Genomic DNA, 15419 nt, shown 5'->3' with positions numbered 1-15419 from the left:
TTGGTGTGATGAAGAGCTGGGGTTTGAGGATTCACAACACGCAACTGTGCTAATAATTAAAATGATTTAATTACTTATTGATGCTTTTAACCCAAAGTACATTGCAGACATCTCCATCCTGGTGTCCTTTGCTCATTGGTGCCGCTTTCCTAGTTGATAGATTGCCCTTAATTCAGATTTCTAACCACACCATGGTATTCCAAAAGCAATCTGCACATTTATTATTAGCAATTATGTCTGGCAAAATAGCACACCCTAGAGAACTGAAAAATATCTTAGAAAACCTGGACTGCACATTTGGGGATGCTGTTATTGAGAATCCCACTTATGTTATTTGGGGAGATGGCATGATGCAATACATTAGTGAGGACGGTCTGTTATTATGACAAAAAATTACCTAATCTGAAAATTAAAACATGGCTGAAAAACCTAAATGAAATATCCTCTCCTTACAATGTTTTTAAAAATCCACATCAGTACAAATCTGTGGAAATTGTAGCTTCATAATTCCACAAACAGCTGTGCAGAATTTCAAAAACGTAAATGCAAGTTAACAATAACCTCACCACCCTCTTGAATGCTCTTTATTTTTCCACCCAACAAGACTGTGATATTTGCCACGGTTTGCCACATACATTCTTTTTTAAAGCACTGAGAATGATCCTGATCTTGTATGCTAAATCTGTGCAGAAAATTGCAGATTGCATTCTTTGACTAATCAAGACAGAAATCACACAGCAAACATTTATCTAAATAGGAAACCCACAATTTAAAATAAAACCTGGTTTCCCACACATTTTGACCAATGAATTTTCATAACTTTCCCCAGCTGGTTGTGATTACTGGATGGATTAGGATCATTTTGTGAACACTGCACTGCAGTTGATGAAATATTTAATGGCTGAGCATAACTAGAAACATATCTGATGACAGAAATCAGGACTTTTCCATGACTACTATGACATTTTACTAACTTCCATGACTTTTCCAGACAGACAAATCACAAATTCTGATATTTCCAGGTTTTATATGACTGTGGGAAGCAGCAAAACAAGCAAGTAAAACTCAAACTCACCTAATTGTTGGAGCGTAGTTGCCTTCACCTGTGCAGGGAGATTCTCTGCTTGTAAAAGACTCTCGTAAGCTTCCTTTGCGATACGGTATTTCTTCTGCAGACAGTCAGAGAAGGAAAGAGATGTTTGAACAGACAAAAGGGTCAGCACTTTTACGGCCACTCTGGGTGGACACAAAGGGCCTCGTCAGACAGACTAGAATGTACGGTGTCAGGAAGAGAGGAAACAGACTGGACACTGACCAGGCCAGACACAGGGACAAACACACAGACGAAGGGGGAGGGTCAGTCCAGACCAGACTAGACTTAACATGTCAGACAAACAGAGACATGCTCTGAATCAGTGTAACTTGAGAAGCCCTCTCAGGAAAAAGTGTTTGTTTTTCTTAGTGACCTTGACACAGATCTTTGTTGGAGCCGATGGCTGACCATCATAGCTGACCAAAACGACTCCAAACACACTTAAAAGCAATCTCATCTGTGTGTGGTGGACAATAAAATTAACCTATTATAAATCTTAAGCATTGGTTGGCTGATTAGTGCAGTCATCATTCCTTACAGCAACGTTTTGTATTTACATTTCTATGAGATTTAATACAATTGCATTACATTTTAATTTAACATAAGGCGAGGTGGATGTTTGTTGAACAGAAAAGACTGAATGTGTAACAAGAGTCTATAACTCATCATAAAGAATAACTAAAGGTAAGTTGAAGCAAAACCACGAGGGCAAGGTGGGGATCGGTTGGTTGAACACATACAGCGTCAAGGAGGTGCCCAAGAAACCAATCCAATCAATCAAGAGTGTATGGTGGTAAAAGCAGTAAACTGTGAGCAAAAGAAAACCCAGGGACCAACAACACTGCCATATAACCTCTAGAAACTGTTTCCTTTACAAACAGTCATTTACAAGGCCAATTGAACACAACAGTAAGGTTTTGGCTGTTTCTAAAATAACTTTAAATCTGGTAATTATGTATGAAGTACTAGTGAAATTACAAGATTCACCATCAGAAAAGCTGACGGTATCATGAAAATTGTGATCATGGCTACTAGCAGCTGCAGTTTCTGGGAAATTTGGGAAACTTTTTTGGGGGAAAAGTGTGAATACTGTGAAACACCTAAAACTATTTAAGATGAATGCCTTATTAAAGGGACAGTTAATCTAAAATGACTTTATTCACCCTCATGTTGTACATCCAGGACTTTTTCTTTCTTCTGTTGAACACAAAAGAATATGAAGAATGATGGGAACCAAACAGTTGCTGGAACATTCTTCAAGATCTTCTTTTGTGTTCAACAGAAGAAATAAGTACAGGTTTGCAACAACATACTTCTGCATTTCTTCCCCATTTCTCCCCCACTTCTTCAATACACTCAAAACCTGAGTGTATGGTTCTTGAAAATTCTGGAATCATGTTACGTTTAAGTTAATATCAATACACCATTTCTACTAATAAAAAAAAGTTTGAAAATAAATTTATCTTACAGAATTATCATCTAAATTTTTGACATCACAGATTAAACATTTGTTGTCTATCCCACATAGCCTTATCTTCAGTTGCTTCTAATTAAACAATATATATGATGACTATGTCTATAGATTGCAATTTACTTTAAGAACCAAGGTCTGTGTAAAAGCAAACAGTCACTGTTGCCTTCTATATTATCGAGAACATTATACCCTAAAATATGAATATCAACGAAACACTGTTTACTCTGATAAAACGTTACAAAAAAGGGGAACACTCACCTGAATTTCATATACATGAGTGATGTGGAACTGAACTGTAGGGACAAAAAGAGGAACTGATCAATACCGGAAATCCTATTCTAATGGAAACTTTGCATTCAAAACCAGCCTTCTTTGTCTTCACTGTTTCAGCTTGAGTGTGAATAAGCTTATGGGTGTACAGACACTGGAAAGGAAGAATATTAGCTTGCACCTTTGTGCACTTCAAGCATGTCATAACTGCCCGTATGCAAGGCAACACAAGGCTGAATACAGTCATGCAGTTTCCCTGGAAACTGGAGTCTCAGGCAGGATGGAAATGGTAAGAGGAAAAATCTAATTGAAGAAATACTTTTTTCCTATTAAAAAAGACTCTCAAGTAGACAACAAACATCGCTGTCGCTGTTTGTGGCAAAAAAACAAAACAAAACAAAAAACTCATGCATAATGTGACAATGCAGTTGCATAATAATAAAAGATATGTAATAAAAATGAACACGCATTGGAGGTACTTACTTTCAGCTTTTGACAAAGTGCAGGGTGTGGAGTCAATCAATGCCAGCTGAAAATGCTGCAAGAAAACGAGTGAAGTTTGATTAGACAGGATATAGTTAGTAACAAAAACAGGGTATTCTTTATTGATCTAAATTGTCATTCTGAAATTAGATCTGCCCAAATTACTTTGGCATCAAATAACAATCCCAACATAATCATCCATCAAAAGAAATTGGCTACAGCAAAAGCATGATTTCTTCTCCCACCAATGCATATGTCCAAATCTGCTTCCTCTAATAATATGCAACGAGCCATATGCGACTAATAACACAAAATTCCATTGTTACAACGCCCTTAAAAACAGATCCAACTAAATTCGCAACTATATCATAAAATGTAATTATGAAATGGAGACAAATGTAGTAAATTAATTGATCACCATTTTCCCAAAACATCCTCAACCACAATTCCATTCATCAAACTATCCCATGACTTCACATCTGTTGAGACACTGATACCTGGACATTTGGATGTTGGCCACAGACTTTTATTAAACCATTCAGAAAATGAGCGCAAGTACTATGCAATTTACCAGCGGTCAAAGTTAATCTAATGAAGCCTGTCATATTTCTACAGGCTATATGATATGATGTTGTGCAATAACGGACAAAACAATCATGCAGTCATTAGTTCTTGTAGGCATGCACAATATATCTGCCACCATATCGATATTGGACGATAAATTGTAATTTTTCTGTTATCGTTGTCGAACCGATAAGAGTCGCGTTAAATAACGCATTATTTCCTGCAGAGACACTTCAGATGCGCATTGTTCACCATGATGGTTTTTAGTTGCTAGAAATATCACTGGAAAAACATTGAAAATGAAAATACAGTGAACTACGACATGAGCACGGCAAGTATGTCATATTATAATGAGATTATTAGCTACTGTAAAATAATGTAATGGAATCTTTGTTCACCGTGTTCTGTTTTAAACTGTGAAGGCGAGCCAGTGGATATCATACAAGCAACGTGCAAACTTTGAGCAAGTAAAACTTATGCCGATTAACGTCTTTCACAATGATAGTGAAAGTAAAAACTGGCCGAGTTCAGAGATGACAAGAGACAAATCTCCTAACATGTGGTATAACGGTTAGAATTTTTTTTTTTTTATGTTTCTCTTGTGCCCCAAACATAGTGAGAACAATGAGAAGACACATTATTCGTGTGGAACAGGTTGTTTTTGAAACTTGGTGCATAAAATGTAGGGATGCACCGGTTGACCGGCCATAAATCGGAACTGGTCGGTTTTTGCTTAAAATACGCGATCGGCAATCGGCCGGTTTTTGGTCTTCTTTAGGTCGATTTTTCCGGAAGTGCAGCCGCGTGCACAGACTACATTGTAATTGTTCACTATGTCATTTGTGTGGAAGTATTTCGAAATATGTGCGCAGGACACGGGCAGCCGTTCAGCACTGGAAGTGCAGAGCTTTATGTCTGAGGCACAGATAGCAGGAAGCAATCAGCCGTTGGTGTACTGGCGCACAATTAAGAGTCCCTTTTCTGTGCACACTAAAGCTGCGCGAGCTTACGGTTATCGGTCCGAGCCCTGAACACGAGTAGACCGTGAAGAGATGTTCAGATCAACTTCTCACATGTTGGATGAGAAATTAAACGGACTAAACTGTGTTTTTTTTTTTTTTTGTAAAGTGGAACTTGCATACTTGTTTGAAAAGCCAGAAGTAAATGTCAGTTCTGGATGATTATTTTTATTTTACCTTAAAATTACATCGACTTGATTTAAAAATCACCTGCTGTAGCACACTGACAAAAAGTGTTTCATTCATCCAATTAAAACATTTTAGGGTAATGATTCACATCTATTTTTTTTTTACTTGAGAGAATAGTTATTTATTTTTCATTGGCTCAAGTTAAAAAATATATAGACGTGAATCATTACCTTAATTTTTTTTTTTTTTTTTTTTGGATGAATGAAAACACTTTGCATCTTTGTTTTATTCGCACCAACATTATTTGATTTTAACATTTTGGAATAATCTATTCATAAAGCATACTTTTATTTAGTCTGTGAATAAAGACATTGGTAAAGACCTTTTATTTAAAACCAAATTTAAAAACAAAAATACTGAATGCTGATCAAGAAACATCTTCTTGATTGTGTGTTGACTGTGTTTGGATTGTAGAACTATGCAGTTATTGCCTCTAATTTCACAAGGTTACAGTTCATCTTTTAATTTAAGGCCAGTTCTCTGTAGTTTCAACCAAATTCAAAAACAAAAGCTAAATGCTGATGTCTGTAACATCTATGTTTGTATTCAATGTAGGCTACTTATTGTGCGGTTACTGCTGTTAATTTCAGATGGTTGCAGTTATTGTTTTCAATAGCCAAAAGCCGGTTTGGCCTATTAAATACCAAATAATCATCTTGTTTATGCACACTTTCCTTTCTTGTTTGTTGCTTAAAGATTTAAAAAAAAAAAAAAAATCGGAAATCAGAAATCGGTATCGGAATCAGCCAGTTTGTTTGTAAAAAATCGGTATCGGTCATGATCGGTGCATCCCTAATAAAATGTATAAAGTGTTACAGAAGTGTAACAATGTTATTTAGGCTATAGGCCTATAATTCATTGTAGGCTATAATAAACCTGTTTTAAAAAGACAAAACATTTTCATTGAGTAGTCTAAGGTAATAATCTAATGTTTTATTTTCCTCACAGGCTGTGAGTCACAAAGTGTCAGTTATGCAGCGATGCACTATGAAATTGTTGCGAATGCAAATTAATTGTGATATTAATTTTATAATATAAAAGTATAAAGGTAACCTAATAATAACAGGTCTAAATTCATTGGAAATGCCAAATACTCTAAATAATGACAATATTTAATGATTTTGACAATATCTCTGGCTATAGTCCTTACACACTAGACCTCTTTCAACACACTCTATTGAATATTCACCTTTTTTTTTTTTTTTTTTAAGTAATGTTGTCCAGTAACTTGTTTCCATTATTAAAGCGTTATTTATCTGTAAGGCTGCTTTACGTTTGATTTATGTTGAAGTGTTTAATGCCTTTTGATGATACTTTTTTGGTAATCAGGCTCTCAAAGATTATGTAAAAATATGGATTTAAATTTATCGGCCATCATATCGGTTATCAGCTTTCATATTTAAAGAATTATCAGTTATCTGTATCGGACAAAATTTTCATATCGGTGCATCCCTAAATTCTTCCAATCAAGATCCAATCAAATCCCAGTGTACACTTTTCAATAACTTACACGCAGAAAGACAAATTCAGTAAAACAATTCTTGCTTCATTCATTACTTCTGTAATTGCCATTAGTAAATGTCTACACATATATAGCTACTAACTGATTCTGAAACACAGCAACATCATGAGGATGTGATCCTGCAGTCAGACACAGCTAGTATTGTACATTATGTTGTGTGAAGAGCATAGAAACACTCTCTCTGAGCAGCATGACCACAACACTAATCACAAACCTTTCAACAACCCCAGACATAAAGAACCACCAGCTGCTCAGGTTACAAAGAAACCAGCCCAAAAGCAAAGCTTTTAATAAAGCACTGAACCTGACCCAGCATAGAGGTATCTAGAAGAAAAAACCCATCTACTTGCATAGCAACAACTGAGGAACATGGCCATGCATTAGAATGTACTGATGACCAGCATACAGAACTCAAAGATATGGCTTTCAATATAATACAATCACTGGAGACAAATCAACAGACAATACCCAAAATGGATACCAAATTCATGTATTTTAGAATAATGGAAATATGACATTTTAACAATCTCAGCACTTACTTGCCTACAAATCATTGCTACCTTCTGTCAAAATCAAGAAAACATACAAACACACATCTATCTGCTTCATACAGGCATCATCCAACAAACAGAAACATGGATTACTGACCACAGAAAGCTCTTTGTGCAGAGCTGATCGCCACTGATCAACTGCTTCCTACACGCTCGCTCGCTCTCTATGACTCTCGACTGGCAAGTAGATAATGCAGCAGGATTACCAGTGTCTCTCTTTCTCTCTCTCTCTCTAATACTGATTACTATTCAAGAGAGAGCAGCGGCAGCAGCTGAGAGATGCTCTCTCCACACTTCCAGGCATTTTATCAAACACACAACATACGGCTGCCGTAAGCTTTCACTCGCTCGCGCTCTGCAGGAAATCAGGACAGAGGGACAAGAGAGAACAAGGAAAAAACAAGATGAGAAAAGCAGGGGGCAGCAGGAAATACAACAGTTCTAACAATGGAACCAACACAAATTTGAGGAAGATTTTCTTAAAAAATATAAATAAATAAATAAAAAGAATGAATAAATAACTAGATGGAACATAATAGAAAGCAACACGGCAGCCGAGAGACACATTTTTTAGCCATTTTTAACTCTTGCATCTTTACAACTAAATAATTGCAACCTATCCTACAGTGGCCTACATTAGACATACAGTTTTTAAAAAATATATACATCTAGACACACATACACGATTTCAAATACATAGGCTAACTGTACAAAAAAAAAAAAAAAAAAAAACTGGGGTCAGCAAGTTTTGGTTGCATGAGGATACATTACAATGACCAAAGGGTGCATTAATCAAGTGAAAGTAAAAACTTTTCTTACAAAAGATAATGTTTCAAACAAATGCTGTTCTTTTGAGCTTGCTTTTCATCAAATAATTCTTTTTTTTAAAGCCTTTATAGCGTTTTCTGCCTTTATTGGGACAGGACAGTAGAGAGCTGAAAGGAAAGCATTGGGTGGAGAGAAAGGGGGTTGAGATCAGCAAAGGACCTTGAGGAGGGAATTGAACTTGGGTCGCCGTGAGCGCAGTTGCGCTGTACATTGGGACACTAACCATGAGGCCATTGGCGCAACCTCAAAGAATTCTGAAAGAAAATGTTTCCTAATTTCCATAAAAAAAATAATATAAGCAGCAAAACTGATCTCGAGATAAAAGACTCTTGATTTTACTTGAATGATTTCTCAAGAATCATGTGACACTGAAGGCAGTAATGGCTGCTGAAAATAATCATTAAAGGAATAAATTACACCTTAAAATATAATAACAGGGTCATCCGTTTAGGGCTGGGCGATAAGTAAAAAATATCTACATCTATATAACGTCTACTTAAGACCCATGTCCAACACGCAAAGTTAAAAAATGTGGAAATAATTAATTTGGTCTTAATTACTGTCATATTAAAAAAAAATAAAAAATCATAGTTCATGCTTTAGCTAACAGAAAACATTAGCTTTGCTGTTATGTTGGTGTTTCTGATCATTTCTGATAATCTGTGTTTGAAATTAATTTCATTTTGTGATGAGAACTATTAGGGAAAAATAATAAAACCCAATTTTAAGTTCCTCATGGTCAAGTTGGACATTCTGGTTGAGATGGTAAGAATGAAAACTGCATGTTGCTGCCATATAGTAATATCTTGAATAAAATATGCCTATTTTCTGTTGTTTCTTTTTCTTTTTGGCATTATCACGCATGTAGACACATTTCATGACGGTAAGTTTAATTTTCTTTATTATAACAATTTAGTGACTTTTAGTCAAGCTATAACTTAGGGTATGTTATATTTATTATACACAACTAAAATCATGCAGGGAATTTTTTCCTTTCTGGTAGCCTAGTTTGGAGGTCTCTTTTGGCCTGTTTTTATAATGAAATAAAAATAACTGCTTTATTTAGAAGCAGGGTAATTTTAATTTCATATAGGCTTTAGAAATATAGGCTAGGTCTATTATAATGTGACAAAACTTTATAGTGTTATACAAAACTTTATAGTGCTATATCTTAGCTTAAACAATATACGGTATACACCGTTTTAAAAATCTGTAAAAAAAAAGAAAAAAAAAAGAAAAAAAAAAGGGCACTATGTGAGCTGTATAAATAGGCTGTGAAGGCTGGTTTTTCATCATTAAATGCTGTTTAAATTAATATTCAGAAACCCATGCGGTGCTACTATATCTTTTTTCTTTTTAACTTTTACTAAACTGCGGAACAAAAAAAAGATTCGGCCTATACCTCAAATAAGGATAGATGATATTGGAACACATCTACAAAATAATCACATAAACCAATGCACGCTGCCATTACAGTAGTCACAGAGCCGAACAACAGAAAAGTAAAATATAAACTGAAGTTACAAAAGGGATTCAGTCAAGACCAGTGAGGGATTTTCTTTTGTTCTTTGTAGAGTTGTTCCGATTCCGATACTAGTATCGGAAATGTCACCGATACCACAACAAATTCTGGCATTGGCGAGTACATGAACCCATATACCGATCCGATACCATTTTCTTAACAAGACCTAGTTATGACCGCTAGCTTTGCCTAACTGCTGCACAGTTCTTCTCTACTGCTCAGAATGCATTGCAAACACAGGAAGTTGTGCTGTGTTGCCACAAGCAACCCCTGTTTAGAGCAGCGAAGAAGAAATGAAAACGCGTTAGCAGCACTGATCTATATATGACTAGGGGTGCTCCGATCACGATCGGCCGATCGTTAATGCGCATCTCATCAGTAAAGCCGGTTCTCTAATCAGCGGTTAATTCCATCAGGTGCGTGATTTCACATAGAGCAGCTGTTACTACACAGAGCCGTTGTTAATAGAGAAGATGCACCAATAAACGCTGAAAATTAACGTGATTTGCGCATCTTCTCTATTAACAACGGCTCTGTGTAGTAACAGCTGCTCTATGTGAAATCACGCACCTGATGGAATTAACCGCTGATTAGATAACCGGCCTTACTGACGAGATGCGCATAACGATCGGCAGATCGTGATCGGAGCACCCCTATATATGACTGGATCGCTCATCGCGTTCTAAACTTCCAACAGACAGTGAAGCCACGTCTATATTATAGATCAGTGGTTGGCAGTATGTCCGCTGTTTAGCAGTATTTCAGAATGGACCAACCAGACAGTAAAACGGCGACTAAGGATGCCACAAGTACTGGCACTTCACTACCAAGTCGGTGCTGAAAATGTAAAAATGTGATGATACCAGCGTAGTAAACCGGTAGTAAGTTACCGACTTACGAGTGTATTTGGTACCCGCAGCTGCGTTCAGTCGCTTCCGTGTTAGTCTAAGTGCAGGGCTCCAGACTGTAGCTGAATATATACTAGTGTCTGTGAATATTAAACTGCAAAACACTATTTAAATATTACTCCTGCAAATTCTACATCTCTGTGGGTAACGGGCACAGATGTGCGGGAGCTCGCTGTTTTGTAGTCTCTGCCGTGTGTCACTATATGAGGTCACGAACGCATAAACCATCACTTCATAAGAATTTACCGTTTCATTTGAGAAAACTGTCATTTCATAAACACAGACACTCAAAGATCTTCATGGCAACCCATCAAAATAAATGTTCAGTTTAACGAGTAAATTGACAATATATTAAGCTACTGTTGCAGCCTTCAGTAGATTTAGCTATGTCTCTATGTAGTAATAATAATACGTCTCTATTAATAATAATAATAATTATGCCTAGACGGTTGCTTGTTTTTTTACTTTTGTTGTAAAGAGATTATCTGATTAATATCATTTTTTTATATTCCTAGACTTATTTTTTGCAGTTTTTATACAGTTATATTGTAAAACTAAAATACCTTTTTTTAGTTTCAGTGTTAGATTTTTGGCTACATTCGAAGTTCTTTTTCACTTATGAAAATAAATAATATTACTGTCAAATTCATGTCAGATAATAAAAATACTGTAATAAATACAGTAGTTCACCATGTATGTGTTCATGTTTTAAGGGATAAGTCTGAAGCACACCATAAAATTATTCTAGCAATTTACACAGGACTAGTATATACAGCTATATATAATGATACACACCAAGGTATCGAATCAGTACTCCGTATCGGCCGATACCCTGAGCACAGGTATTGGAATCAGTATCAGGAAGAGAAAAAGGGTATCAGAACATCTCTAGTTCATGTATAGAGGTGGCTTTTGTGCATGCAGACGTGAGTTCTATTTCATCTTCTTGCAGTTGAGTCTTTTGAAATAACAATAAATGCACATACAGGAATCAAGAAGCAGAATTTTAGATATTTAATTTTGTAACAAGTAATTTGATTCCAGACCTTACGCATCTGATCTGATTTGCAAAATTGGAATAGCTTTTAGATTCCCAGCCCTCCTACTAAATTGTTTCATTCTTGCATGCAAAAACACCTGTATGGTGACTATGGTGCCATGTTAAATATTTTTTGCGACTTACTAGGTTTATCATTCGTCATTTTTTTCCCCAATAATGTTGATAATCTTCTGTTACCTGACTGCTGACATTAATATCGCGATACTTATGAGATATCATCGATATGTGATAATAGTCATATCACCCAGCCTTACATCGGATGCAAAATGCACTTTTATACATAAAATGTGTGTTGGCAGTGTGTGTAAATAACCACCCTATAATGATATAAGTTCACCTAGTCTTTTTTGTTTTTAATCTACTAGAATCAAAATCAAATCAAAACAAAGCTTCTTTTCTGTGTGACGTCACACAGACGCAGGCCCTCCCACCAGTTGATTGACAGTAGCGTTTCAGCAGACTGGATTGGTGTCTTATCTTAGACCCACCCTGAGTGAACGGTCATAAGTTTGAATCGTTTCAACACCAGAGCAGATTTAGCCAAGAATGTCTCCTAAGCGATTGAGGCATGTTGTTTTTGGATGTAATGCATAACGCATCAGTAATCGTTTGCTCCCGACATCTGAGCCTCTGAAGACGCAGTCCATTATGTTTGTTAGTGAAGGGAATGCGCCCCTGATCTACCTAAATGTATCTTTGTTTGCGCGGATGATTCGTGATCTAGCGTCACCTACTGAAGAAGTTAGTATACTTTTTAAAATTATTATTATTAATCTCTGCAAATTGCCTTTCCTAATAACATGCTAGTTAGCAAGTTAAACGATGAATGCGGTTAAAGTTTACCATCTCTCAGAGAGCGACTCGAAAGAGAGGGGCAGGGTGAGCAGAGCTCATTTGCATTTAAAGCAGCATGCAAGAAAATGGCTTACTGTGTTGTTTTACTCTACCACTGAAAAATATTTGAGAGGTATTAGAGTATTTAATAAATATGAGAAGTATGTTATAGACTTCATTAAGACCCTAAAAAAATCATATCAACTTGTGGAAAATAAGCATCCGATAGCCCCTTTAAAATAATTATTTTAATTTGTAAAAAGATTTCACAATATTGGTTTAGATACATTTTATTTTGAACAATATGTATTATTGGTGAGTATAAGAGACTTTCTAAAAACAAATACATAAAATTTGAACCATAGTGAATACCACAGTTTTTATATGGATAATGGACATAATAGTACAGAGCTCCTATCAGCTGGAAAGGTGGAAATATATAAAAAAATATATTAAGCTTAATATCAACTGGCATTAATGAATAGCTTGAAACAAACACTAAAACAAGAAGACAGGTATATCACATATATCTTAATGCAACTGTGTCTGAGCAAAAAATTGAAATCCCAAAAATGAATATGCATAAATATAATACACAATCCAATTTTCTTAAAGAATGTCACTGCAAATAAACAAAGTATGGTGTTTTTACAACATTTATGACATGTAACGCAACAGATACGTTGCTTTAGAATGCAGATGTAATAGCAAGATCACCTCTTGTTGTTTCCTATTGCAGACAATTACCAGAGGGTTATGTTCGAGGAGTGTAGGGTTGTATGAGAGATATTCACAGAATGCATGGAGAGTAAAGAGAGCAGTGCTGCCTGCCCTCAGAGTTGCCGGTGAGCATTCAGCTGCCTGACAACGAGCCCCAGCCAGCACTTCCCCAAAGCAGAGGGAGGACGTGCTGCACGTGCAGTTCTTGCGACTTATTAACACTCACTCACTCCCTAAGGCTCACAATATACTGAACAGTAAAGGATGGTTGAGGATGTCAAATGCACTGCATTTACACACATTCAACCTCTGCCGTTTCATAAGAACCACCCACTCAAGAATAGACTATCTGACTGACGAATAAAACGACCATTCACAGACTATTTTACGTAGTTTATGTACAGCTGAGGATCTGATGCTATACACATCATGAACATAAAATCAGTAAGCACACTGGTGCTCAAGACCAGTGAACAAGAATAGATGAGAGAGGTTTGGAATAAGGGAAACATTTTCAAAAAGAAGGGGAAGAAAATAAGCTCAAAAATCTAATTATCTGCTCAGAGGTTGTCTTTCCTTTAGCCCAGATGGCTACTCAGCATGCACACACTCACATTAGAAGAGCATGTAGAGATGTTAAAAATCACAGTCTCCCCTGCCCTCAACAATAGGAGAGAGAGAGATTCATAAAAGAACAGTAAAGTAGATCAAAAAAAACAAAAAAAAAACACTCAAAAAGCAATAAAATATAAGAGAGTAAAAAGACTATACCAGTGTATTTACTGACAATACTTTAAAGCTGAACAAAATCACTTGACAGAGGTCAAGAATCAATGACCTACAAAACAGTTACCATTTGCCAAAAACATCCTGCAGCACCGTAATCCCTGACCAGAGTAGAAGAAAAAAAAAAGTATGGAGGAGCTAATTCTAAGCCTGCTAATCAACCTACTACATACAAACAAAAAACACTTTTCTACAATACTGAAATGCACAAATAAATGTTAAATGAATACACTTATCAACAAGCTAAATTAAACATAGCATCATGGCATGTTAACAATTAGTCATATTTTATTTTTTTATTTTAAAGTCATATTTAAACTGCTGTCAGGAACATGTAAAAGCTTATAAACTCAATCATTTGCATAAGTAGGGCTGCATGATTAATCGAAATTAAATTGCAAAGGCAATAAATGGCAATTAGTCAGAAGCTGCGATGGTCATGTGTGTTTTTCAGAGAAGGCCGGTTCTGTAATCAGTAGTAAATCGGCCAGAGGACACTTGTGCAGAAACACGAAATATACCCCAAAGTAATAAATCCAGGAAATGCCTATGGCTTCAGCTGAATAAAAACAAGATATTACTGCTTTCAATGATTCACCGTGACTAATAAACACACGATTATGACAATCAGGGCTGAGCAATTAAACGCATTCGACTGTCATGCACATCTCGTCAGTAAAGCCAGTCATGATTAGTAGTAAATCACTATCACCTGCTTTCAGTTTAAGCGGCATTCACTACACAGAGCTGTAGTTCACTGACAAATAGGTAAAATCGTGTTCATGATCACAGATTAAATCACATTTGATTATGAACGCGATATCACCTATGCCGCGTTTCCACCGAAATTACCCGGAACATTTGTACCAGGAACTTTTTTTCCCAGGAACTTTTTTCCCCCCAGACCTGTTGCTTTCTGCGTTTCCACCACGATGTAAAGTACCGGGTAGATTAGGCAAATAGACTGGTGACGTAGGTCTGCGCGTTTCTCAATACAAAGTACCGCTGATTTAAAAAAAAAAAAAAAAGGTACGCTGATTTTGGACGTGCATCATCCGTAGTTAGTTCTGACTTCGTGCATTCTACTGGGGAGTGTGATGTCAGCGACGACACTGAATCCTGTAATTTTCCTCTCTGTATATTTACAATAAAACGAAATAGGATATAAAATACCACTGCCTCCTTTGGTTTTCATTTAAGCATAATAACAGCTGCGGAAATGTACTTAGTTCAGGGATATGTGTATATGCAGCCATTACAATGAAACGAAATATTATATTTATAATATTATATTATAATATTTTATTTTCATTTTAACATATAGATAAATTGAATACAGACCAAAGAAAACCTGTTAGATTTACCCCGCAGCTGAATTATGTTATGTTTAACCACTAAAGAGACATCAGAGCCAGCGGCACATATCAGAAGATCTGTCCGAGAGGAGGCTGCTCTCTGCGGATGCATGAGGACTGAGCTCCCGCTGATCGAGTGGAGTTCACCGTCTACGAGATCGGCGGAACACATTTTTAAATAGGCGCTGTCTTTATAAATAAACCATAGATTTGAGTTTTAAACAACTACATTCTCGCCTGA

At 36.3% G+C, this 15419-nt stretch overlaps 1 protein-coding gene across 6 annotated transcripts in view; it reads right to left on the bottom strand.

The window, feature by feature from the left end:
* Positions 1-15419, bottom strand: part of kdm6a (lysine (K)-specific demethylase 6A) — a 55836-nt gene that overhangs the window by 18478 nt on the left and 21939 nt on the right. For 5 of the 6 annotated variants that reach the window (XM_052565277.1, XM_052565278.1, XM_052565275.1 and 2 more), the window contains 3 exons: positions 3321-3375; positions 2826-2860; positions 1076-1169 (listed from right to left, as the gene is read on the bottom strand). In XM_052565277.1, the coding sequence (XP_052421237.1) occupies positions 1076-1169; positions 2826-2860; positions 3321-3375 (184 nt within the window). Of the gene's footprint in view, positions 1-1075; positions 1170-2825; positions 2861-3320; positions 3376-7262; positions 7348-15419 lie in introns of those variants that run through there. The other variant, XM_052565280.1, reaches the window with a different exon arrangement.

This window comes from Carassius gibelio, chromosome B9 (assembly GCF_023724105.1).
Source record: "Carassius gibelio isolate Cgi1373 ecotype wild population from Czech Republic chromosome B9, carGib1.2-hapl.c, whole genome shotgun sequence".
Taxonomy (NCBI): Eukaryota; Metazoa; Chordata; class Actinopteri; order Cypriniformes; family Cyprinidae; genus Carassius; species Carassius gibelio.
Note: the sequence above shows the minus strand (reverse complement) of the source record. Positions and strands in the feature narration are given on the sequence as shown.